Raw genomic sequence first — 25,485 nt, forward strand, 5'->3', positions numbered from 1 at the left:
CAGCAATGCATGGTTCGGAGCAATGTATCCATGAAGGATACTAATGTAACAGGAGAGTTAGGGCATCCCAACAGAGAGGTTCCATTAAAAGCAAACATAGTTCATGTGCCTATATGTAAAAAATCACCAAAGCTAATGATTTCCGAATTAACCCTAACAACTGAAAAGCAGGTTGTTAAAACAAACAAAAAACACACTTTGAAATGTTTGTATGCCAATGCCAGAAGTCTAAGATGGGAGAGTTAGAGTATATAGCAGCAAATGATGAGATTGACATAATTGGCATCACAGAGACTTGGCAGAAGGAGGATAACCAAATTATATCGCAATGATAGGGAGGATCAACTTGGTGGGGGTGTGGCACTTTATGTCCGGGAGGGTATAGAGCCCAAGAGACCAAATGCTCGGTAGAATCTGTATGGGTAGAAATCCCATGTGTGTTGGGTAAGAGTACAGTGCTAGGAGTATACTACCGTCCACCTGGACAAAATGATCAGACAGATGAGGAAATGCTAAGAAGACATCAGGGAAGCTAACCAATTTGGCAGCGCAATAATAATGGGAGATTTCAATTACCCCAATATTGACAGGGTAAATGTAAGATCAGGACTTGCTAGAGACATAAAGTTCCTGGATGTAATAAATGACTGCTTCATGGAGCAATTGGTTCAGGAACCAACTAGAGAGGGAGCTATTTTAGATTTAATTCTTAGTGGAACGCAGGATTTGGTGAGAGAGGTAACGATGTTGGGGCCACTTGGCAACAGTGATCATAACATGATCAAATTTAAACTAATAACTAGAAGGGGGACAATAAGTAAATCTGCAGCTCTAACACTAAACTTTCAAAAGGGAAACTTTGATAAAATGAGGAAAATAGAAAAAACTGAAAGGTGCAGCTGCAAAGGTTAAAAGTGTTCAACAGGCATAGACATTGTATTTTTAAACAATCTTAGAGGCGCAGTCCATATGTATTCTACACATTAAGAAAGGTGGAAAGAAGGCAAAACGATTACCGTTATGGTTAAAAGGTGAGGTGAAAGAGGCTATTTCAGCCAAAGAAAAACATCCTTCAAAGATTGGAAAAAGGATCCATCTGAAGAAAATAGGATAAAACATAAGCATTGCCAAGTTAAGTGTAAAACATTGATAAGACAGGCGAAGAGAGAATTTGAAATAAAGTTGGCCATAGAGGCAAAAACTCATAATAAAAACATTTTTAAATATATCTGAAGCAAGAAACCTGTGAGGGAGTCGGTTGGACCATTAGATGACCGAGGGTTAAAGGGCTCTTAGGGAAGATAAGGCCAATGCAGAAAGACTAAATGAATTCTTTGCTTCTGTGTTTATTAATGAGGATGTTGGGGTGATACCTGTTCCGAAGATGGTTTTCAGGGGTGATGAGTCAGACGAACTTAACGAAATCACTGTGAACCTGGAAGATGTAGTAGGCCAGATTGACAAACTAAAGCGTAGCAAATCAACTGGACCAGATGGTATGCATCCTAGGGTACTTAAGGAACTAAAAAATGAAATTTCTGATCTTTTAGTTAAAATTTGTAACCTATCATTAAAATCATCCATTGCACCTGAAGACTGGAGGATGGCCAGTGTAACCCCAATATTTAAAAAAGGCTTCAGGGGCGATCCGGGTAACTATAGACCAGTGAGCCTGACTTCAGTGCCAGGAAAAATAGTGGAAACTATTCTCAAGATCAAAATCGTAGAGCATATAGAAAGACATGGTTTAATGGAACATAGTCAACATGGATTTACCCAAGGGAAGTCTTGCCTAACAAATTTGCTTCATTTTTTTGAAGGGGTTAATAAACATGTGGATAAAGGTGAATCAGTAGATGAAGTGTATTTGGATTTTCAGAAGGCGTTTGACAAAGTCCCTCATGAGAGACTTCTAAGAAAACTAAAAAGTCATGGGATAAGAGGCAATGTCCTTTCGTGGATTACAAACTGGTTAAAAGACAGGAAACAGAGAGTAGGATTAAATGGTCAGTTTTCTCAGTGGAAAAGGGTAAACAGTGGAGTACCTCATGGATCTGTACTTGGATCAGTGCTTTCCAATATATATATAAATGATCTGGAAAGGAATACGATGAGTGAGGTTATCAAATTTGTGGATGATACAAAATTATTCAGAGTAGTTAAATCACAAGCGGATTGTGATAATTTACAGGAGGACCTTGCAAGACTGGAAGATTGGGCATCCAAATGGCAGATGAAATTTAATGTGGACAAGTGCAAGGTGTTGCATATAGGGGAAAAATAACCCTTGCTGTAGTTACACGATGTTAGGTTCCATATTAGGAGCTACCACCCAGGAAAAAGATCTAGGCATCATAGTGGATAACACTTTAAAATTGTCGGCTCAGTGTGCTGCAGCAGTCAAAAAAGCAAACAGAATGTTAGGAATTATTAGGACGGGAATGGTTAATGGAACGGAGAATGTCATAATGCCTCTATATCGCTCCATGGTGAGACCGCACCTTGAATACTGTGTATAATTCTGGTCGCCGCATCTCATAAAAGATATAGTTGCGATGGAGAAGGTACAGAGAAGGTCAACCAAAATGATAAAGGGGATGGAACAGCTCCCCTATGAGGAAAGGCTGAAGAGGGTTAGGGCTGTTCAGCTTGGTCCCACCCTATCATGCCTGAGGGCATGATAGGGTGGGACCAGAAAGTTAGGCAGCTACCACTGATTTCCAGCGCTAGCCTCCAATCTTGGCCGGATAAAGTTAGATGCTACAAAAGCTGCCCTAAATTTGGCCAGCCAAGTTTTCTTGCTCATTAAAAAAAAAAAAAAATAAAATAAGGTCTGGAAAACCCATCCCTTTGCTCCACCCTCCTGATGTTCCCTTTTTGAAAACAGAAATGGCCCCACAGCCAGCCACCCAGCCACAAACTTCCTCCCTCAAAATGTAAAAAAAAAGCTGCAGAAGAGGCTCTGGGATCCCCTGCCTGTCTTTTTTTTTTTTTTTTTTTTTTTTTACACCTTACTAGGTATACTCAGCGCTGTTCCATTTTGCTGACAAGACAAATAGATGCACAGAATGGACTTGCAGTGCGGGTCGCTAGGATCAAGTTTTTATTGACAAGTCTTCAGACACAAAAGAACTTTAGAGCCAAGACCTATTCTGTCCTCTCCCCTTCCATCCTGCTCTCTAGGCCCTCTGTGCATCTCTGTAAATCATCCTATCCATCATAAGAACATATTACTTGCCATACTGGGTCAGACCAAAGGTCCATCAAGCCCAGTATCCAGCATCCAACAGTGACCAAGCCAGGTCAGAAGTACCTCGCAGGATCCCAAAAGGTAAACAGATTCCATGCTGCTCATCCCAGGGATAATCTTCAGAGGGATAGCCGTGTTAGTCTGGTATAGCAAAAATGACAATGGGCGGGAAGCACTAACCAATAAATTGGTTAATCTAAGGGCAACCCACCTCATGTCATTTTATCTCAGGGATAAGCAGTGGATTTCCACTTAAAAAAAAAAAAAAACGAACAGGAAGCTTTGGGGTAGATTTTAAAAGGTTGTACACGGGCGTACATGTGCACGCGCTACCCGGCATGTGCACATGCACAACCGATTTTATAACTTGTGCGCGTAAGTTATAAAATCAGGGGTCGGCACATGCAAAGGGATGCACAATTGTGCACCTTGCGCGCGCCAAGCCACGCAGCTTTCCCTCCCAGACCGCTCCGAAATTGGAGCGGCCTGTGAGGGAACTTCCCTTCCCCCAAACCTGACCTTCCTACCCCTTCCCCTAACCTTTCCCCCCCTAACCCTACTCTAATTCCCCCCCCCCCCCAAAAAAAATGTTTGTTTTACCTTTTGCGCTTGTCTCTGGGCAGGAGCAAGTTGCGCACGCCAGCCAATCCCTGGCACAGCAGCAAATGGCCGCTGTACCAGGAGCCGCTGACCAGGCCCCCCGCCCCTGAACCTCCCCCACCCCTCCCCACCCCTTTTTGCAAGCCCCGGGACTTTTGTGCATCCCGGGGCTTTACACACGCACGCCGGGCCTTTTTAAAAAGGTGCGTAACCCTTTTAAAATCCGGCCCTTTCTGAGTAATTATTTTATTAAATTGTGTTTTGAAGGTGCGGGACATATAGGCTTTAGGCTACATGTTCTGATTCCTTTCCAAATTATTTTCTGAAAAAAAAAAAAAAAGGAATCTGATGGTAAGTAGATTTTATGAATGGAATCAATGAATGAAGTAATATGGTCACTCTGTGAGTTTGTTTAAATTTGAAATAAAATGAATTTTATAAATAGGACACTGAAATATTATGGTAATGTTTAACACAATCAAAAATATATTTGTCATATCTTTTTCTTTCCAGCTACAAGCATACTTTTTCTATAGTATTTTACCCAGTGTGTATTCCTTGTAAAACTGTGCTGAATACACACTGTGTAGAGTTTCAATCGATTTTCTATGCTGTCTGCAATAAATGAAAACATTTTTTTTTTGTTTGATACATATTAGCACATAGGAAAACTTGCCTCATAGTCTGAAACTTAACTATTTTCACTCATGGATTCATTTTAAAAGCACTGCCCATGCAAAAAATGGCCACATATGCATAGATGTGGGCCTTGAGCAAGCCACGCGCATTTTAAGAAGCCACGAAGTATATTATGTATACATACTCATGGGCGCATCAAAAATAAGGGGGCAGAATAGGGGGCGAGGCAAGATTTATGCGCTTAAGTCCATATTTTAAGAAAGTAGACTGTGGCCATGTTGGCTTGTCATCCGTATAACTTTACTTTTTGTGCTGGTCAGGATCAAGTCTCGAGATCTCGAGTTTTAGGGTGTTTAGCGCAGCGTGAGGGTTTGGGGTCAATTGGGAGCTTGCAGAATGAAGATCCAGAGGGGGTCTTGAAGACTTGGATATGAACTGGGCAAACAGGATTTCTAAAATCTGCCTGCCTACACGCGTAAAAGCCACTAAAGCCCTAGCCAAAATACGTACGGGAGGGGTACTTTAAGTGATACGTGCCTACTTGCGAGGACGATTTAAAATTGCAGTGTCTCTGCTTGTGTGCTGATATGCGCGTTTATGGGTGCACGCACATTCCTCTTAAAATTACCCTATTAAGATTTGTGCTAAACAATGCTGCAAGTTTTATTGGCATCTGTGAGATTGATGAAACACGCACGGGAGAAGATATTGTTTAGTTTTGGTTTTTTTTAAAAAGGCTGTTAAGATGTGTCACTCAAAATGTTTCTTTTCCTTTTCTTTTCTAGGGTACATACCCAGTTATTTGGATAAAGATGAGCTGTGTGTAGTATGTAGTGACAAAGCCACGGGGTATCACTATCGCTGCATCACGTGTGAAGGTTGCAAGGTAAGCAGGAAAAGTAGGAGACATATAGGAGATATCTGTATGTCACAACAGAATGCATCAAGTGACAATGTCATGATATATTTCAAAGTTCTCTGTGACACATCTTGTTAAATTGTTTTAACTGGAAGCTACAAATACAGTACATATGTTTAATATATGTGATGTGAGTATATAAATATATATCATACTAAAATATGTGACTGTGTCCTTCCGCATACTCTCTTACACTTTTACTGTCACAGGGTCTATATTACACTCAAGCAGGAACCGAAGGGAGACAGCCAGGACATCAGGTTGGGCGGGGGGGGGAGGTTCAATGCAGAAATTTCCAGGAAAGAAAATGGGAACCACCTAATTTGAAAAAGCCCTTTTAAGAAAACAACGAGTCCTGATAGTTGGAGACCTGTGGAGAGGATGAGCCAGGACTTCAATTGATTTCTCTACAAGGCACTCCAAAGGAGGAGGAAGTTACCAGAGTATAGCATTTTTTACTCCTTCCTGCAGGAGAATGGCAGAACTTGCACTCAAAGTGACTCTGAAGGTAGAAAGGCAACGGACAACAAGCTGTCCGAAGGGTCTTGTTGCGATTCCTGCTTGCAGAGTTCCCCTGCAAGCAGGCCTCTTACCTTTTGCATTGCCTTCTCCTACGCGGCTGAGGCCGCCGACTTCCGCAACATGGAGCCACCCTTTGAGGCCTTGCCTGCGCGGCCGTGTGCCGCTGACGTCCCCTTTGCGGCCCTGCTCGTGCCGCCCTCATTCCTCCTAAGCAGCCAGGAGGCCGCCGCTGACGCCGTACCATCACAGCCCGGACCATTGTCCTCGGGGCCTTCACTCGCGGCAGGGAGCCGCAAGTCAGATGTATCTTGAGCAGCATGGAGCCGCCACTTCTTAGGCCTGTCCTGCGGCTTGGGGCCACCCCTGAGCTCTCCCTTGTGGCAGGGACACCGCCGATAATCTCTCCTGCTTCTGCACTTGGCCGCGCCTCTCTACAAGATTTAAAGGGCCTGCGGCCGGATATGCCCCAGGCCCCCCATCTGATGAAGTCTTCTGGGCGTCTTCCTGCTAGCCCTATAAAAGGGCTTCTCCAGCACTCCTGTGTTGCCTTGCATCGGAGTTTCCTTCTCCTGGAAGTCTCGTCTTCCAGTGCTCCCTTGTGTCTTCGTTCCTTGTTCTTCGTTGGAACTCCATGTCCTGAGTCTTCGTGGCTTCCTGATGTTCCATGTCTTCATGTTCTAAGGTTCCTAGTCCAGGCTTCCTGATGTTCCACTTCCTGTTGTTCCACTTCCTGATGTTCCGAGGTTCTGCTCCCCCTTCGCTTGTTCTGAGTCCTCTTGACCCTCCAGCTTCTCTGGTTCTCCAGATGACACCTTGTTGGGGTAAATCCGTCTCATCTGTTCCTGTTCGCGTCATTGGAGTTTTGTCTCAGCTGGATTCCCTTCCTGCACTTGTCCCGCTCTCTGCGTGGTCCATGACCAGCCTCTCTAGGTTGTGTAGCACAGTGGGCCAGCTTGGTCCATGACCAGCCCATTGGGTCCGCCCGTGTGTAGGGCGACCTGAGAGACAGTGCCAATGTCTAAACCTTCCAAGCTCCTCCTCTTGTCTAGAGTCTTCCAAACTCCTCGTCTCGTCCAGAGTCTTCTATGTCACAAGGCCTCCGTCTGCCCTCATCTCAGTCTGGCCTGCTGCTTCTTGCCGATACCTAGTGGCAGGTCCGAAAGGGCTGGGAATGGTCGGAGGACTGTTCAATATCCAACATTGTGTTGTTGGCCTTTCAGAAACATGCAGGTCTGGTAGAAGGTTAGATCTTTAGTCTTCACCTATGCTTGGACATGCCTCGCCTACTTCGGTGCTGCTCTGGTGTCTTCTGGGGTCATGCCAAGGCCCAAGGGCACACAATCCCCTCAAATGGGATCGCTCTCCTAGTGTTCCCAGAACAGGTCTTTTCCCAGCTGGTTGAAGCCAGACCACTAAAACTATCACTATTCACCTTTCTCCACTGAGAAAATTGACCATTTTGCCCTACTCTCTGCTTACTGAGGTAGATATTGAGAGGCCAGCCAGCTACGTAACCTAGCTAGGTAGCACTTATCCGGCTAAGTTACAAGGATATTCAGTGGCATAGTGTATAAATGGGACTTAGCCGGATAAGTGTTATGCGGCCAAGTTAAAAGTGATCAATAGCAGATCTAGAGTTAGCCAAATAACTTATGCGGCTAAGTCCCAATATCGCTACTTAGCCAGTTAAGTTATGCGGCTAAGTAGCACCGCCTCGATCCACTTACTGCCCTGCCCACCCACCCTTTATCTGGCTAACTAGTGGTTGCTGAACTTGAGCGGATATTCAGCGGCCGCTAGATAGCTGGATAAGTGCTAGTTGAATATCGGCCCCACTACATTTTAACTAGTTCTCAATCCACAATAGAACATTGCCACCTATCCCATGACTTTTTAATTTCCTCAAGAGTCTCTCATGAGATACTTTGTTAAATGCTTTCTGAAAATCCAGATACATTATATCAGCTGGCTCACATTTATATTCATATCTTCAAAGAATGTAACAAATTGGTGAGAAAAGAGTTCCCTTCGCTAATTCATGATGGCTTTGTCACATTAAACTATGACTATCTATATGTTCAGTAATTTTGCTCTTTAGAATAGTTTCAACCATTTTTCTCAGCATTAACAGGCTCATCAGTCTGTAGTTTTTGGGATCACCTCTGGAAACCTTTTTAAAATCCAGCGCTACATTGGCCACCTTCCAGTCTTCAGGTACCATAGTTGATTTTAATGATAGTTAACAGATTACTAGCAAGAGATCTGCAATTTCATTTTTCAGTTGTTTTAGCACTCTGGGATGTATACCAACTGGTCCAGGTGATTTGCTACTCTTTAATTTGCCCTTCCAGATTCAATGAGATTTGTTTCAGTTCCTATGAATCATCACCTTTAAACATAATTTCTGGCATGGGTATCTGCCTTACATCTTCATCAATAAAGACCAAAATAAAGAATTAATTTCCTAGCATGTAGACAGATGGACTCAGGACCAGTGGGTTTATGCTCCCCTGCTAGCAGATGGAGATGGAGCAAGTTGACATCCCAGTATATAAAGCCTTGCAGTGACCCAAGCCTGCCAGTATTCTCCGTCTCCAGCAAATGGTGGATGTACATCTCTCTATGGGGATTGCTTCAAGCTTTTTGGAAGGAGAAATTTGAAATTCTAAATTCAGGAAAAGAAAGCCCTGCTCTCCTGTGATGATACCAAAGGACCCTCCCCCAGTTGAGAATTCCTGAGGCAATTTCCGTGGTCCCTCAGAAGTATGCCCTGGTCCAGTAGCTGGGTTGACCAGTGTGGTCTTAACTGCTAGTTCAGCTGAAAGGCAGTGGGTGCAGGAGGCCGAGCATGGTGGTGATGGCAGATGCCCTCTCCCCCTCAGCCAGAGATCATCTCTGTACTCAGCTGGTAAGTGCTGAGCTCAGGTAAAGTTTAAATAAAAAAGAGAAAGTTTTACCCTGAATCAGAGACAGGGGGATTTCAGGACTTCTTCCAATCTCCATTTTTGGCGCACTGTACTGACACTCATTCCTGCTCCCATTGGGGTTGAGGAACTGGATAGCCTGGCAGGTTGAGCAGCATCAGATCTGCACTTAGGCTATTTTTCTGGCACGCCGCGAGGTAGGCTGCGGCGGCTGTTTTTGCATGGTCTTAAAATCCGTTTATACATGTGCATTAAAGCTGACAATTTCTTCAGGAAGTTTGCTTGAGTAATTGCTTAAACTTAGGAGGACACAGATATGCATGCTAGGTGTATTTTAAATCTTACTTGCGTAAATGAACACACAATTTAAAATTCCATCATGTATGAGCGCCCTTTCGCTCATTTTCAAATTAGCTTGAATGATTCTACAGTGCATTTTGTTTCCTGTACAACTTTTATCCTATTTGACTCTGTTCTCTTTAACATATAGCGCCTCCTCTCCACCAATTTGATCCATCCTAACATTGCGATATCATTTGTGTCCTGAAATCTCAGTGTCCCATTGGTTATTCTCCTTCCACCAAGTCTCTGAGATGCCAATTATATCTACCTCTTCATTCAGTGCTATACCCTCTAACTCTCACATCTTATTTTTTAGACTTCTACCATTTGTACACAGATATTTCAAAGTGTGTTTTTTAGAGCTCACTACTGCCCAAATGACCTACTAAGGAAGATTAGGCCCAATATAATAGAGTAGATGAAAGAGCATGATCAGGCCATTAAGAAGTGACACTGTGAAGAACCTTCACAATATCAACATTCAGAAATTGTTCATCTTGCAGATGGATGCCTTAGACCAGGGGTGCTCAGTCCAGTCCTAAGGGCCCCCCGAGCCAGTCGGGTTTTCAGGATATTCCTAATGAATATGCATGAGAAATATTTTGCATACACAGGAAGGATGCATATTCATTAGGGATATCCTGGAAACCCAACTTGCTGGGGGGGCCCATAAAACCAGTTTGAGCACCCCTGCCTTAGACATAGAGCTGGGGGACATACTTTCTCAGGAGTCAGATGGGAAAGAGTATCCACAGTTTTCTGTTTTAGAAGGAAGTCATTTCCACATGAGCATAGTCATTCAATTATCGTAAAGGAATACTCTGTGGCGAAATGGGCCATGGAGTCTCTGAACTAACATCTACAAGGGGAGCCCTTCCTTCTGTTAATGGACCATGCTCCCTTCATATAAACTAGGGGTGCATGTTGCAGACAGTCTTAAGGAAAACAGTGGAAATCACCTAAAATGTGAAAGCCACTTTAAGAAAGCAGAGAGTCCTGCAATATTCCAGTGGAGTTGGTAAGCTAGGACTCCAAGACACGTCAATAGAAGAAGGATGTGACCAAAGCAGGGCCTGTTATACTCCATGCTTCAGGAAGAGGCAGAACCTACACCCTAAGTTAACCTGAAATTTGAGTCAGGGGACAAGAAGAAGCTTCTCAAAGAGACTTAGGATAGCTTCTGTCTGGACGTAGGAAAGGACCGTGAAGTAGTTTTGGAAGTGCTTTGACAGAGCCAGGGCTTTGGTGATTTAAACCAAGAGTGTTGCACCTGTGGACTCTTGTGTCAAGGAAGATTGTCTGTACCTGCAGGGAGGAGCCCTGCAGGTTCTCATCGACAGGCAGACCCAGGCGAAGCAGAGACCAGTCAGGACCTCCACCTGTATCAGCCCATGTTCCCCTCGGATTGAGCCTTTGGGTGCAGGGGCCAGTAGGACTTACATGGGAGTCTCTGCTGAAAGTGGAAGAGGAGGTCCAAAGTTAGGGTCGTAGGCAGATGGTGGTTAGGTGTTTCTAAGGTCCAAACAGGGCCGGTGCATCCATTAGGTAAACTCAGGTGGTCGCCTATGGCACCGACCCTTAAGGGGCACTAAAGAGCAGCCAGGTGGTGCCATGAACGAAGCCACTTGCGGCAAAGAGGAATAGAGATTCGCCAGGCCGCGAGCAGCACGTGCTCCTTATGGCCCTGAGAAGCAAACAATGGGCAGCACGAACGAGGTAGGAGGAGTCGGGCCCGAGACCAGTGGGGGTGCCGCAAACTGGGGGGGGGGGTGCAAGGCAGAAGTCGCCTAGGGCACCTACTACTGCCTCTGACCATTGCCCAGGTCCAGGCAATGGTCAGAGGCAGACTAATCAGGTGTATTCGAGGTCCAGGTAATGATCAAAACTAGGTATCCATCCGAAAGAGGAGAAGAGGAACAGATAGGCCAGGCAGGCAGGCAAGGGCAAGAACAAGCGGGCAGCAAAGATGGAGACAAAGTGGATGAAGATTGACAAGCTGGAATGTAGAGAAACAACATGCACTACTAGAGAGTAGCTGGACCTGTTGCTGAAGCAAGTTGTCTGGAGCACAATCTTATAGAGGCATGGGACTGACAACATTATGAGGACTTTCCCAATGTGGTCCCTTTAAGTGCCAGGGAGAGGTGCATCTGCCTAGGAAGTCACGGCTTGTCAGTGACACAGCATTCTGCCTCGTGGATGGCTGATGGCGATCTCCGCATCGGGACGTGGCATGGCCAGCCAGGGGGCTGGAGGTGAAAGCAGTGGTTTGCAGGGGCAGCCCACAGACCGCTGAGTGTAACAAAGAGAAACCTGGCTGGGAGATCTTTCTGCTATAGTTTCACTCTGTAATAAACCCTGGTTTCATCACCCTGCGTGTTTGCTGGGTTTTTTGTTTTGTTTTTCTTTGAAAGGGTGTGTACCCTGCCACTTTTACCCATAGGTGTCACTGTTGTACAATGGCTAGGATTATTTCTTCCTCAAGGACTATGAGTTGATGCCATGGCAGCATCCAAGCCCCCACAAGCCCGATGAGCAGAAGCTGGTTTTGTAAACTGAACTCAGGTCTCCCACATGCACAAACCCATAAATAATTATTTTGTAAAGGATATTGATAAGGTAGGAGTTTTTGCTCTAGAATGTACTTTTAAATACTGTATGATAGAAAGTAAAATAGGCTTGTTATTGGCTTGTGGTTATATAAAGAAATAAGCTTGTATTTATTAGAAAGAAGCTGAAAACCTGATTTTTCCTTTTTCAATTAGCCAGAGATGACAGGCTTAGGTGATTTCCTGCTCACTGATTAAATTCCTGAGCCTGGAGATTTAATCTGGTCATTTTCTTACACTCTCTGATCAGCAGTTATGGTAAGGAATGAGGATCTGTTCATTTTATCTTGCAAGTAATAGAGGTGGGGATATTTTGGGGTTATATGTAGGCATGGCTTGGATTTCATCAGAACAGGTGTAGCTCTTCCTATGTTATTTGGTCCTCTTTGAGACTTTTGAGGCTTTGTCTAGGCCTAATTTTCTTACTCTGTCTATAGTCTATAGCCAGAAATGTTGAATTTTTGTTTTTAATTTTATTTCAGTACAATTTGTGATTTTTTTTGTTTTTATTATTGCGGCTATTCTGCTTTTGTTCACAGCTTTGAATGGCCTTTTGACCAGGAAAGCGATATGTAAGAGCATTAAATATATAAATAAGTAAATATGTTTGTGCCCCAGCAGGGCTCTGGAACACTGTTACTGAATCAATAACTACATGCATAGGGCCAGATTTTAGTATCTAGGCACGGGCGTAGATTTGTGCACACAACCCGGCGCACACAAATCTACACCCAATTGTATAATCCGGGGTCAGCACGCGCAAGGGGTGCACACTTGTGCACCTTGTGTGCGCCGAGCCCTAGGGGAGACCCAATGGCTTTCCCCGTTCCTTCCGCTCCCCCCCACCTTCCCCTCCCTTCCCCTATCTAACCCGCCCCCCAGCTCTACCTAAATCCCTCCCCCCATACCTTTGTTGTCCTATTTACGCCTGCCGGCTGCTGGTGCACAATCCCCTGGCACGGCCGCCGTGCCGGAGTCCACGGTACCGCCCCCCAGACCGCCCCCGGACCGGTGCCCCACCCATGCCCCACCCCTTTTTCAAAGCCCCAGGACATATGCGCCTCACGGGGCTTGCACGCATCGCCGAGCCTATGCAAAATAGGCTCAGCGCGTGCAGGAGCGGGTTTTTGGGGTTACGTGCATAATATATACGCATAACCTTTTGAAAATCCGCCCCATAGAGTACAGCAGGTCATTTTATGAACAGCCTCTGTCATCAGTGATTTTAAAACACAAGTAGATTGTAATCCACTCAGAACAATTGTATTGTATTAGTCCAGGGCTGTTACTTCCATTAGGCAAATTAGGCAGTTGTCTAGAGCAGTGGTTCTCAACCTTCTTTCTGTGAGGACACACCTGAGAGATGACACTCACATGCCTGACACACTGAACACATGACCATCATGGGACTAAATATAAATATTCCTGCATCCACAGGAATCTCTCGTTTCCTAACTATCGGGCCGATACAGTACAGTGCGCACTGTTAGCCGACATTTGGATGCGCGTTTTGGACGCGCTAGCTTTACCCCTTATTCAGTAAGGGGTAATAGCGCGTCCAAAACGTGTGTCCAACCCCCCTGAACCTAATAGCGTCCGCAACATGCAAATGCATGTTGATGGCCCTATTAGGTATTCCCGCACAATTCAGAAAGCAAAATGTGCAGCCAAGCCGCACATTTTGCTTTCAGAAATTAGCGCCTACCCAAAGGTAGGCGCTAATTTCTCCGGGCACCGGGAAAGTGCACAGAAAAGCAGTAAAAGCTGCTTTACTGTGCACCCTCCGACTTAATATCTTGGCAGTATTAAGTTGGAGGTCCCGAAAGTTTAAAAAACTAAAAAATTTAAAAAAAAAAAATTTAAAATGGGCCCGCGGCTGTCTGGTCAAAAACCGGATACTCAATTTTGCCGGTGTCCAGTTTCCGAGCCCATGGCTGTCAGCGGGCTCGAGAACCGACCCCGGCAAAATTGAGCGTTGGCTGTCAAACCCGCTGACAGCCGCCGCTTCCGTCAAAAAAGAGGCGCTAGGGACGCGCTAGTGTCCCTAGCACCTCTTTTTACCGCCGGGCCTAATTTAAATAAATTAAGATACTGAATCGCGCGCACAGGAGAGTGGCCCATTCGCCCGCTCTCACGCATTTTTACTGTATCAGCCCGTATGAGTGCAGCACAGAACTAAGACATTTCCCTGTACAAGTCACCATACAAAAAAGGTATTCTGATTCTGGTGTCATCTTAATAACAGCATCACAAACTCCCTTCTACTACCAAATGCATTGTAAAATAATACAAAACCTGGAAAAACACACAAACCCACTCTGTACATGTTTATCAAACCTGCCATAGTAAATCAAAAGTAACTCCAAGAAATGAAACAGCATTAGCCCTACCCATGAAAAGGCAGCAGTTCACCACCAGTGCAATATCATTTTGAGAAAATACAACAAATAAGACTGATACAAACCTCTAGTAAAGTACCTCATCTCAGTCACATACACACAGAACACAGACAGACCTACTTTCACCTAATATAGAATACACCACAAATTACAAATGTCAAAACAAAAACTGAAATGGAAACCCCAAGAAGACCTTCTGCATGCAGTGGAAAACTGGAGAACTAGAAACAGAAATATATTTCCTCCTACACAAAACAAAATTCAAAGATAGAAGAAATGCATATTCTCAAAACTAACTTTATGATTCTCTTGTACTCCCCCCCTCCATGCCCGCATCACCCCTCACTTCTCCCTTCTCCCAACTACTCAATCGTCCCTTCCCATGCTCATATCCCTGTCCAACATTTCCGATACCCCCCACCTCTGCATCCTCTTCCCTGTGCCGCCTCTCCCCCTTGCTCAATTTTCCCTGCCCTTCCCTCTCCCCTTCCCAGAATACCTCTGACCACCTCTTTCCCACCCCTCCCTCCACTCCCATCTCTCTTCCCTACCCAGCAGCCCAACCCCTCTTTCCTCCACCTCTCCTTAACCAGCAACCCCAACCTCCTTTCCCCTATCCGTCCTATCCAGCAGACTCTTGAACTCCTATCTTCCCACGCCTTCCTGCCCAGCACATTTCCCCTTCCTCCTGGCTCCCAGCCAGCACAAGCCTTCAGTCCAATCCAGAGTCTCCCTCCCACTTTACCAGCAGCAGTGGGGAGAGCAAGAAGCAATGAGGAGAGGAAGAAGATGAGGCAGCAGCAGCGGAAGTCAGCAGTGGATCTGTAGAGCACGTGCCTCTCTCCCTCATGCTCCTGCTTTCATGTCCAGGTGCCATGGGGTGACGAGAGCATCAGAAGCCTCACTGCCAGGCCAGGAAGAGGAAGATATAGTTGTTGTCCTGCCAGGCCCATATGAACAGGAGTTTATTTATTTTATTCTAGTATTATAATCTGTGGTTCCTTGATATTGGTTTGATTCTGTGTAGAAAACTGCTCTGTGATTTCAAATCCCTTTCTATTCCAGTGTTGTATACTAATCAGTTTGGTTTCTTGATTATATTGTATACTAATCTGTTTGGTTTCTTGATATTAGATTGTTGTAAGATTCAAAAAAGCCACAAAAAAAAGAAAAAAATTCCCAGTATCCCTCTAATTGTATAACTGTTATATAATCTGTTACAAATTGGGATATAAGTGCTGTGGGATCCTTTTACTAGCTAAAGGACAAGTAAACTTTCAGAAAGTGTCTTGCCCTACCCAGCTTGACCTAGGTATAAACTGTTTAACTCCCTCCCACCCTACCCCTCTGCCCACCCACCCCTAGGTTTGTATTTCTAATGTAGTCATCCTAACTTCATAATAGGCAACCAGATAAATTAGTAAATTGATTATTCCTTAGGTGCACCAATCAAATAACTTACCTAAATGAGTACTATTCAATGCAACTGCTGTGGAGCCTTTATATTGAGGGTAATCATATGGAAACTTAAGGCTTGCCCCTTTTGTTCAAAACTCTCTACCTTGGAAAAGGAGCTGGATGACTTTAAAGCTGAATTAGCTTCAATAAAGAGAGTCTCAGCCACGGTACATTATTCAGGAAATAATTTCCACTTACCACTGAATAACCAAAACTCAAGAAAAAAGAGATTTACCGTGGGCTCAGGTAGGATAAGACCTGTAACCCACAGACACCCATTATTGAAAGCTGTGCAACCCACAACTCTATCCCACCACTCACACAGGCCATTAAGGAACTTTAAAAGTATTTCAGTGGGCTCTGGTAGAATAAGACCTGTGTTCCGTAGACACACACTGTATCAAGTGCAACAAGTACAAAATGCCTTCTCTGTATTAAATTCTGAAGAAGTCCTTGAGAAAAAGATTGAAATGTTATCGGAAAAGAGAGAAAAAACCCAATGCATACAGAAATTCCAAATCAGAAACCAAAGGAAAAAGCTCACAGTGATGGATGATTCTGTCATCAGAGGCATTAATATCTTCCCTTGCACAAATGCAAAGAGAAAAGTGGATAACAAACCTCAACTAAATAGGTCACAAAAGGAGTCCAGGAACAGCAGTAACCTGAGCAAAGAAAGCTGGAAAGCTATGAGCACAAATGCTCGTAGTTTGGGTAATAAAATCCCAGAGCTGCAAGCCCTAATGGTGGAGGCGGACTTGGACATTGTTGCTGTCACGGAAACATGGTTTACGGAATATCATGACTGGGATACGGAAATACCAGGCTATAACTTGTTAAGGAAGGACAGAGAGGATAGGAAAGGGGGAGGAGTGGCTCTATTTGTCAGAAACAATATCCAAGCATCTGAGCTGCAAGGAAGATGGGGCAAAGAAGAAGCACTATGGGCAGACTTAAAAAAAGATGGGGCATCCATTTTTATTGGAGTGGTTTACAGGCCTCCAAACCAAAAGGAAGAGCTGGACAGAGATCTAATTGAAGACATCCACAGGATAGCAAAGAAAGGAGAAGTGGTGATCGTTGGAGACTTTAATATGCCAGATGTAGACTGGAGAATCCCATCTGCAGAATCTAAAAATAGTAGAGAAATAGTAGATGCCCTGCAAGTAGCTTTATTCAAACAAATGGTAATGGAACCCACGAGAGAAGGAGCTATACTCGACTTAGTGCTCACTAATGGAGATAATGTCTCAGACGTCCAGGTGGGTGCCCACCTCAGCACCAGTGATCATCAAACGGTATGGTTTAATATCACAAAAAGGACACGGAAAAGAAGCACAAAAACCCAAGTTTTGATGTTCAAAAACACAGACTTTGATGAAATGGGGAAGTACCTGGAGGAAGAACTAAAAGGCTGGGAAAACGAGAGAGATGTGGATCAACAGTGGACCAATCTAAAAGGAGCAATCACCAAGGCAACTAATCTATATGTTAGAAAAGTAAAGAAAAGCAAAAGAAAAATGAAACCTATCTGGTTCTCAAAGGAGGTGGCTGACAAAATAAAGGCTAAAAGAACAGCATTCAAGAAATATAAAAGATCCCAAAAGGAGGAACACAAAGAAGAATATCTGGTAGAACTGAGGGAGACGAAGAAATTAATCAAGATGGCAAAAAGTCAAGCGGAAGAGAGGATTGCCAAAGAGGTAAAGAGTGGTAACAAAACATTTTTCAGATATATCAGTGAAAAGAGAAAAGTTCAAAATGGTATAGTGAAATTGAAAGGTGGAAAGGATCAATGCGTGGAGAGAGACGAAGAAATGGCAGAAATATTAAATTAATACTTCAGTTCTGTGTTCACTAAAGAGGACCCTGGAGAAGGACCGACACTAGTTAACAAGAAACTGGAGGGGAATGGAGTAGATGTAACTCCATTTACAGTAGAAAATGTATGGGAAGAGCTGGTGAAACTGAAAGTGGACAAAGCCATGGGGCCTGATGAAGTTCATCCCAGAATACTGAGGGAGCTCAGAGATGTGCTGGCAGGTCCGCTGTGTGACCTATTCAATAGATCCCTAGAAACGGGAGTGGTGCCGAATGATTGGAGGAGAGCGGTGGTGGTCCCGCTTCACAAGAGTGGGAACAGAGAAGAGGCTGGTAACTACAGACCGGTTAGCCTCACTTCAGTGGTGGGAAAAGTAATGGAGTCACTGTTGAAAGAGAGAATAGTGAACTATCTACAGTCGGGAGAATTGCTGGACCAGAGGCAGCATGGATTCACCATAGGAAAATCCTGTCAGACAAATCTGATTGACTTTTTTGACTGGGTAACCAAGGAATTGGATCGAGGAAGAGCACTCGATGTCATCTACTTGGATTTCAGCAAAGCTTTTGACACTGTCCCGCACAGGAGACTGGTGAATAAAATGAGAAGCTTAGGAGTGAGTGCCGAGGTGGTGGCCTGGATTGCAAACTGGTTGACGGACAGAAGACAATGTGTGATGGTAAATGGAACTCTCTCTGAAGAGAGAGCAGTTTTAAGCGGTGTACCGCAGGGATCGGTGTTGGGACCGGTCCTTTTCAATATCTTTGTGAGCGACATTGCGGAAGGGATAGAAGGTAAGGTATGTCTTTTTGCGGATGACACTAAGATCTGCAACAGAGTGGACACGCCGGAAGGAGTGGAGAGAATGAGACGGGATTTAAGGAAGATGGAAGAGTGGTCGAAGACATGGCAGCTGACATTCAATGCCAAGAAGTGCAAAGTCATGCATATGGGGAGTGGAAATCCGAATGAACTGTATTCGATGGGGGGAGAAAGGCTGATGTGCACGGAGCAGGAGAGAGACCTTGGGGTGATGGTGTCTAATGATCTGAAGTCGGCGAAACAATGTGACAAGGCGATAGCTAAAGCCAGAAGAATGCTGGGCTGCATAGAGAGAGGAATATCGAGTAAGAAAAGGGAAGTGATTATCCCCTTGTACAGGTCCTTGGTGAGACCTCACCTGGAGTATTGTGTTCAGTTCTGGAGACCGTATCTCCGAAGAGACAGAGACAAGATGGAGGCGGTCCAGAGAAGGGTGACCAAAAAGGTGGAAGGTCTTCATCAAATGACTTATGAGGAGAGATTGAAGAATCTAAATATGTACACCCTGGAGGAAAGGAGGAGCAGAGGTGATATGATACAGACTTTCAGATACTTGAAAGGTTTTAATGATCCAATGACAACGACAAACCTTTTCCATAGGAAAAAAATCAGCAGAACCAGGGGTCACGATTTGAAGCTCCAGGGAGGAAGATTCAGAACCAATGTCAGGAAGTATTTCTTCACGGAGAGGGTGGTGGATGCCTGGAATGCCCTTCCGAAGGAAGTGGTGAAGACCAGAACTGTGAAGGACTTCAAAGGGGCGTGGGATAAACACTGTGGATCCATAAAATCAAGAGGCCGTCAATAAAGAGTGGGTGGCTCGCCAGAATGACGGCTACTGCCTGGAGATAATACCCTTATTCAATAAACATACACATGGTTACTGTGACTCCAACATCACTCTAAGCTACAACAGCAAGAGGAAATGTGGAAAAAAGGATTCGCACTCACAAAGTGGGGAGTAGCTGGCTTGTTACGGCGGTTACTACCCCAAACCAAATAAGCCTGATACTTCACTTTCAATGCATATCCAGCATAGCTCTCTGCTTCAACGGTAGGGGAGAAGAAAAACTGATACTTCACGCATAGCTCTCTGCTTCAATGGCAGGGGAGAAGAAAAACTGATACTTCACGCATATCCAGCATAGCTCTCTGCTTCAACGGCAGGGGAGAAGAAAAACTGATACTTCACGCATATCCAGCATAGCTCTCTGCTTCAACGGCAGGGGAGAAGAAAAAAGGATTCGCACTCACAAAGCGGGGAGTAGCTGGCTTGTTACGGCGGTTACTACCCCAAACCAAATAAGCCTGATACTTCACTTTCAATGCATATCCTGCTTCAACCGCAGGGGAGAAGAAAAACTGATACTTCACGCATATCCAGCATAGCTCTCTGCTTCAACGGCAGGGGAGAAGAAAAACTGATACTACACGCATATCCAGCATAGCTCCCTGCTTCAACGGCAGGGGAGAAGAAAAACAACCAATAAGGGCTGAATAACACAGTCTGGGTAAAACAAATAAACATGGGTGTAGCTTGCTTATTGCGGCGGTTACTACCCCTACTACCCCTAACTAATCAAGCTTGATATTTCACTTGGTTGCAGCTCCATCACTGCTCTCTACATTCATGGTGGGGGTGGAAGAGAAATAGAACCAAAGAGCTAAGAGAAACAGATAAGTATGAGAAAAAAATGTGAAGCTTGCTGGGCAGACTGGATGGGCCGTTTGGTCTTCTTCTGCCGTCATTTCTATGTTTCTATTAGGGATGTGCAGAGCAAAATTTTATGTTCATATTTTTTATGTCCGAAAGGGGGTCCCACTTGCGGCCAATATGGACATAAAAAAAATCCAATGAGTTGGGTATATGTACATATGTGCAAAAAAAAAATGTAAACCCCCTCACCCTCCTTAATCCCCCCCCCAGACTTACCACAACTCCCTGGTGATCGAGCGAGGAGTGAGGACGTCATTTCTGCAATCCTTGGCGAGAAGCATGTGACGTCGGTGGCACGTCGAGTGACGCGGCGTCACGTGATTCCCGGCTCGTTCGCGCCGGACGGCTCGTTCGGCCCAAAAAGAACTTTTGGCCAGCTTGGGGGGGCCTCCTGACCCCCCCAAGCTGGCCAAAAGTTCTTTTTGGGCCGAACGAGCCGTCCGGCGCGAACTCGCCGGGAATCACGTGGTGCCGCGTCACTCAGACGCGACGTCACGTGATTCCCGGCGAGTTCGCGCCGGACGGCTCGTTCGGCCCAAAAAGAACTTTTGGCCAGCTTGAGGGGGTCAGGAGGCCCCCCCAAGCTGGCCAAAAGTTCTTTTTGGGCCGAACGAGCCGTCCGGCGCGAACTTGCCGGGAATCACGTGACGCTGCGTCTGAGTGACGCGGCACCACGTGATTCCCGGCGAGTTCGCGCCGGACGGCTCGTTCGGCCCAAAAAGAACTTTTGGCCAGCTTGGGGGGGCCTCCTGACCCCCTCAAGCTGGCCAAAAGTTCTTTTTGGGCCGAACGAGCCGTCCGGCGCGAACTCGCCGGGAATCACGTGACGTCGCGTCTGAGTGACGCGGCACCACGTGATTCCCGGCGAGTTCGCGCCGGACGGCTCGTTCGGCCCAAAAAGAACTTTTGGCCAGCTTGGGGGGGTCAGGAGGCCCCCCCAAGCTGGCCAAAAGTTCTTTTTGGGCCGAACGAGCCGTCCGGCGCGAACGAGCTGGGAATCACGTGACGCCGCGTCACTCGACGTGCCACCGACGTCACATGCTTCTCGCCAAGGATTGCAGAAATGGCGTCCTCACTCCTCGCTCCATCACCAGGGAGTTGTGGTAAGTCGGTGGGGGGGGATTAAGGAGGGTGAGGGGGTTTATATTTTTATTTTGGCTCAACAATCGCGATTTCCCACATATCGAACATATCTATGTTCGATATGTGGGAAATCCGATCGTTTATGTCGAATCAATTTTTTAAGTAAAAAAAAAATATGAGTTGTGTTTTACTAATGCGGTCAATCCGAATGCACACCCCTAGTTTCTATGTTTCTATAAGTTGGTGATATCTCACTCTGATCTGGGTGAAAGAGAAGGGAATAACCTCCCACTGGGCCAGGAAGAGGAGAAGGAAGCAAAAGCAGCTTCAGTCATATCCAAGAAAGGAGAAATCAGCCAACTCCTGCCCAGACTGATGAGGAAAGAGCAGCCTTCTGCTGGGTCTGTGACACACACCTTCCTTGGCCTTGCAACACACTAGCGTGTCCCAACCCACCTGTTGAGAACCACTGGCCTAGAGCACCAAGATTTGGGAGGGGTGGCAAAATCCCATTGGCATGAGACCCAGATGAAGAAAGCCAATACTGTCAAAGGAGGAGCTATGCTGGAGCTGCCAACAAATAGGTAAGTTGTGGGGTAGAGCGGTGCATGACCAAAGGTTCACCTAGGGTGCCAAGTACTCTTGCACTGGTCCTTTATAAGGCAGAATATAAGAACATTTAAATAACTAAATAAATAAAATAAGCAGGTAAATGTTTCAGTTTCTAAAGTTTATTGTATTTTCATTGTTATGAGGCAATTAGCAAAGGCATGTCCCCAGGTAAATATCCCAAGTAAAATGTTCTGACTGAAAATTGCCCCCTTCAAACATAGCTAAATGTGCACATAGCATACATTTAGCCACATTAAAAGAAGGTGTTCCATGGGGCATTTAGGTCAGGGGATGAAAATTGAACGCATACATGCTATTTTCAAAAGTATGAGCACTATTGTACCCCCTTCCCTCAAACACACACACACACACACACACACATACACACACTTTGGCCACTCACACACAAAGCAAGTGCAAAGCACGCAGATGCTTTTAAGCCCCAAGTATTTCTAACATAATCATTTGCAAAGGGAAACAATGTGGGTTGTTTTCCTTAAGAACTTGTGCAATGTACGCAGGCTTAAAAAAAACCTACTTTGCAGACAACACGGGCTATTGAAAGTCACTCCCAGTAAGTAAAAGTTTGGGGCCTCTGATGATTTTAATAAAGCTGTCAGCCTTCATTTGTGTGATTCATTCAACTGTGAGAATTCCTCAGTCAGACGACAATTCACTGGCAACTGTAGCTGATCCCCCAATGACATGCAAATAAACCACACTTTCAAATAAAAGAGAGGGGAATATTATATTTAGAATATTCCACATGTGTAAATTATTTATGCCTTGCATTGGGCAGTCAGATTACAATATGATCTCAAAATAAGTTCATGTATTCAATTTGCAGAGATCTTTAAAATGTTTTTCCCATAAATGCAGGAAGGCCAGTTTGCCAAAGCAATGAAGCTAATCCAAATAGTGCATTATCTCATCAAACATTGTTAGATTAAATTTCAGGGGAATGGCCTTGAATTCTTCGTTCCTTGGGCTCTCTGAGGCTGGGATCTTCACGTGACAAGCTATCACTTTGAAGGCCCCCATATTGTTTTCTTGAAGTCTTCCAAATAATCCAATACATTTCCAGTGATGACATCTGAGCTATGAAAATAAGAAAAATATCCTTACTGCTCTTTTTCTATTCAAGTGTAACTTTATAAATCACTTCGCAGCAAGGCTTGTTTCTCAACACTTAATTTTTTTTTGGTTCTTTATTTTTGTTTTCTTCAGGGTTTTTTCAGAAGGACTATTCAGAAAAACCTCCATCCAAGCTATTCCTGCAAATATGAGGGAAAATGTGTGATAGACAAAGTAACAAGAAACCAATGCCAGGAATGTCGCTTCAAAAAGTGCATCGCTGTTGGCATGGCAACAGATTGTAAGCAGCTTTTACACAGTTTTATTTTGCCTTTTGTTTACCGCTTGCTGACAGATATAGTCAGCGCATATGAACAGTTACTTCCATTTTTCCTCTCCTTGCATATTTCTGCTCAGGGGTTAGAAATATTTATAATTTGTTTTAAATGTAATGGTTAGTTAGGCTTTTGCCCCCATTCGGCCATGTAGTCAGATTGAGAATATTAAGTCCTGCCAGCGTTCACGTTGAGTTGACATCACAATGGCAAAGAAAAAGATCCAGGCCAGCAAGCTCTGAAGACTGTGACTGTGAGTCACCCTACAGCAAACCATTTTATTTTTAGCTGTAAATAAGTTCCGTACTAAACTCAGTGAAAAAAAAACAAAAACGCATCAGTGTGACTTCTAAACAAAGAGAACATCAGTCATGAAAAAGAAAAGTTCAAAGGTTATACCAAATTCTGACGCCCAGTATAAATTAGGCTGTCTGTATATAAAGGAGGCAGTTTTCTAGTAGCCTGCTTAACTGGAAAGGCCCCTTGCATCTTGGCCCTAATTTTCAAAGGGAAGATATCGAAAGGGAAAGCACATGCATAATTGTCCACAGGTACAAATGACCCACAGACTTTACACTTTCCCTTTAGTTTTTGTTGGACTATAACATGCACAGATTCAAAAATGAAATCTATATCCCTTGTTTTCCAGCATCGCTCTAAACCCCCTTTTTGGAATGTTTCCCCTGGATCCAGCTAGATGTGTGTGCAGTGCTCTGGAAATCCCATATGTGCTTTTAGCCAGGTTGAGGGCAGTTTTTTGGACAGCCAGTTTACCTGGGTGGAATGGCTTTGAAAGTCATCTTGAAAGCACCCACTTCAGTTCTGTTTTAGAAAGCTCTGGCAGCCAGAATATTGCGAACCTACTGCATATATATTTATTACAAGCCATACCCCACAGTATAGTATCCTTTCCAGAAATTATGACTATTCAGCCTGAGAGTTTTTCTCTGTTGACTGTCTTTGTTATTATGTTGCCCTTTGTTGCAGTATATCATCCAATGATATACATGCCGTGAAGTGACATTTTGGTTACATTATGAAAATGAGCACTTGTTTTCCGGTGGAGCGCACTGTTAGCCCGGGTTTGGCTGCGCGTTTTCGACGCGCTAGCTTTACCCCTTATTCAGTAAGGGGTAATAGTGCGTCAAAAACGCGTGGCCAAACCCCCTCCCCTGAAACTAATAGCGCCCACAACATGCAAATGCATGTTGATGGCCCTATTAGTTATTCCCGCGCGATTCAGAAAGCAAAATGTTCAGCAAAGCTGCACATTTTACTTTCAAAAATTAACGCCTGCCGGCGCCGAGGAAGTGTACAAAAAAGCAGAAAAAACTGCTTTTCTGTACACCCTCTGACTTAATATCATAGCGATATATGCACGCGGGTCAGAAGACAGACACTCAATTATGCCGGCGTCCGTTTTCCGAACCCGTGGCTGTCAGCGGGTTTGAGAACCGACGCCGGCAAAATTGAGTGTCGGCTGTCAAACCCGCTGACAGCCGCTGCTCCTGTCAAAAAGGAGGCACTAGGGACGCACTAGTGTCCCTAGCGCCTCTTTTTACCGCGGGCCCTAATTTGCATAGGCCACCCTCCTGAATCTCGAGCCCAGGAGAGTGGCCTGTGCGCGCGCCGGGAGAGCGGGCGCTCACCGGCTCTCCCGCGCGTTTTTCTGTATCTGCCTGCATGTCTGCTATTGAATATGATAGTGCACATTCACACCCTATTCATCAAGTGGTCTTAAAGCCAGTGGAGTGTGTCAGCATTCATGCTGGGCGGTGACTAGTGCGCAGACCTCTTCACCAACTGCGTAAACAATTTCAGGAGAAACTGGATGCATCTGTCATAGAAAAGTACAGCTCAGGCAGGAAGAATAACATGTTGCTCTTCTGGTTTGCTAGTGGTGCTAGATGACAGCAAGCGGTTGGCGAAAAGAAAGCTTATAGAAGAAAACCGAGAAAAGAGACGGCGAGATGAGCTACAAAAGATACTTGTACACAAGCCTGAGCCAACTCAGGAGGAGTGGGGGTTAATACAGGTAGTCACGGAAGCCCATGTAGCCACCAATGCACAAGGAAGCCACTGGAAACAGAAGAGGAAGTTTTTGGTAAGAACCAAACTTCATTACCCATCCCATCTTCTGGTTTTTTGTTTTTTTTAATCAATTTTTCATCTAGACCTCTTCCTTCTCCCTGTGATTCCTGCAACCTGTTGGACTACTAGGTTTGTGGAGTTTTTCTGACGTTATCTATTCCATCTAGCAAACTGTAAGAAAAACATTAGTAGAATAATAAGGTACTGTTAAACAATAATTCCCAACTACAGTCTTTGGAACCCACCTGTGAGGGCACTGTCTGCAGT

The 25,485-nt window shown here is 44.8% G+C and overlaps 1 protein-coding gene across 3 annotated transcripts in view; it reads left to right on the plus strand.

The window, feature by feature from the left end:
- The window catches only part of THRB (thyroid hormone receptor beta), a 462,866-nt gene that overhangs the window by 393,759 nt on the left and 43,622 nt on the right, over positions 1 to 25,485 (plus strand). For all 3 annotated transcript variants that reach the window (XM_029589453.1, XM_029589455.1, XM_029589454.1), the window contains exons 5-7: positions 5,275 to 5,375; positions 22,946 to 23,093; positions 25,026 to 25,231. In XM_029589453.1, coding sequence (XP_029445313.1) covers positions 5,275 to 5,375; positions 22,946 to 23,093; positions 25,026 to 25,231 — 455 coding nt within the window. The remainder of the gene's footprint in view (positions 1 to 5,274; positions 5,376 to 22,945; positions 23,094 to 25,025; positions 25,232 to 25,485) is intronic.

Source organism: Rhinatrema bivittatum, chromosome 2 (genome assembly GCF_901001135.1).
Source record: "Rhinatrema bivittatum chromosome 2, aRhiBiv1.1, whole genome shotgun sequence".
Lineage (NCBI taxonomy): Eukaryota > Metazoa > Chordata > Amphibia > Gymnophiona > Rhinatrematidae > Rhinatrema > Rhinatrema bivittatum.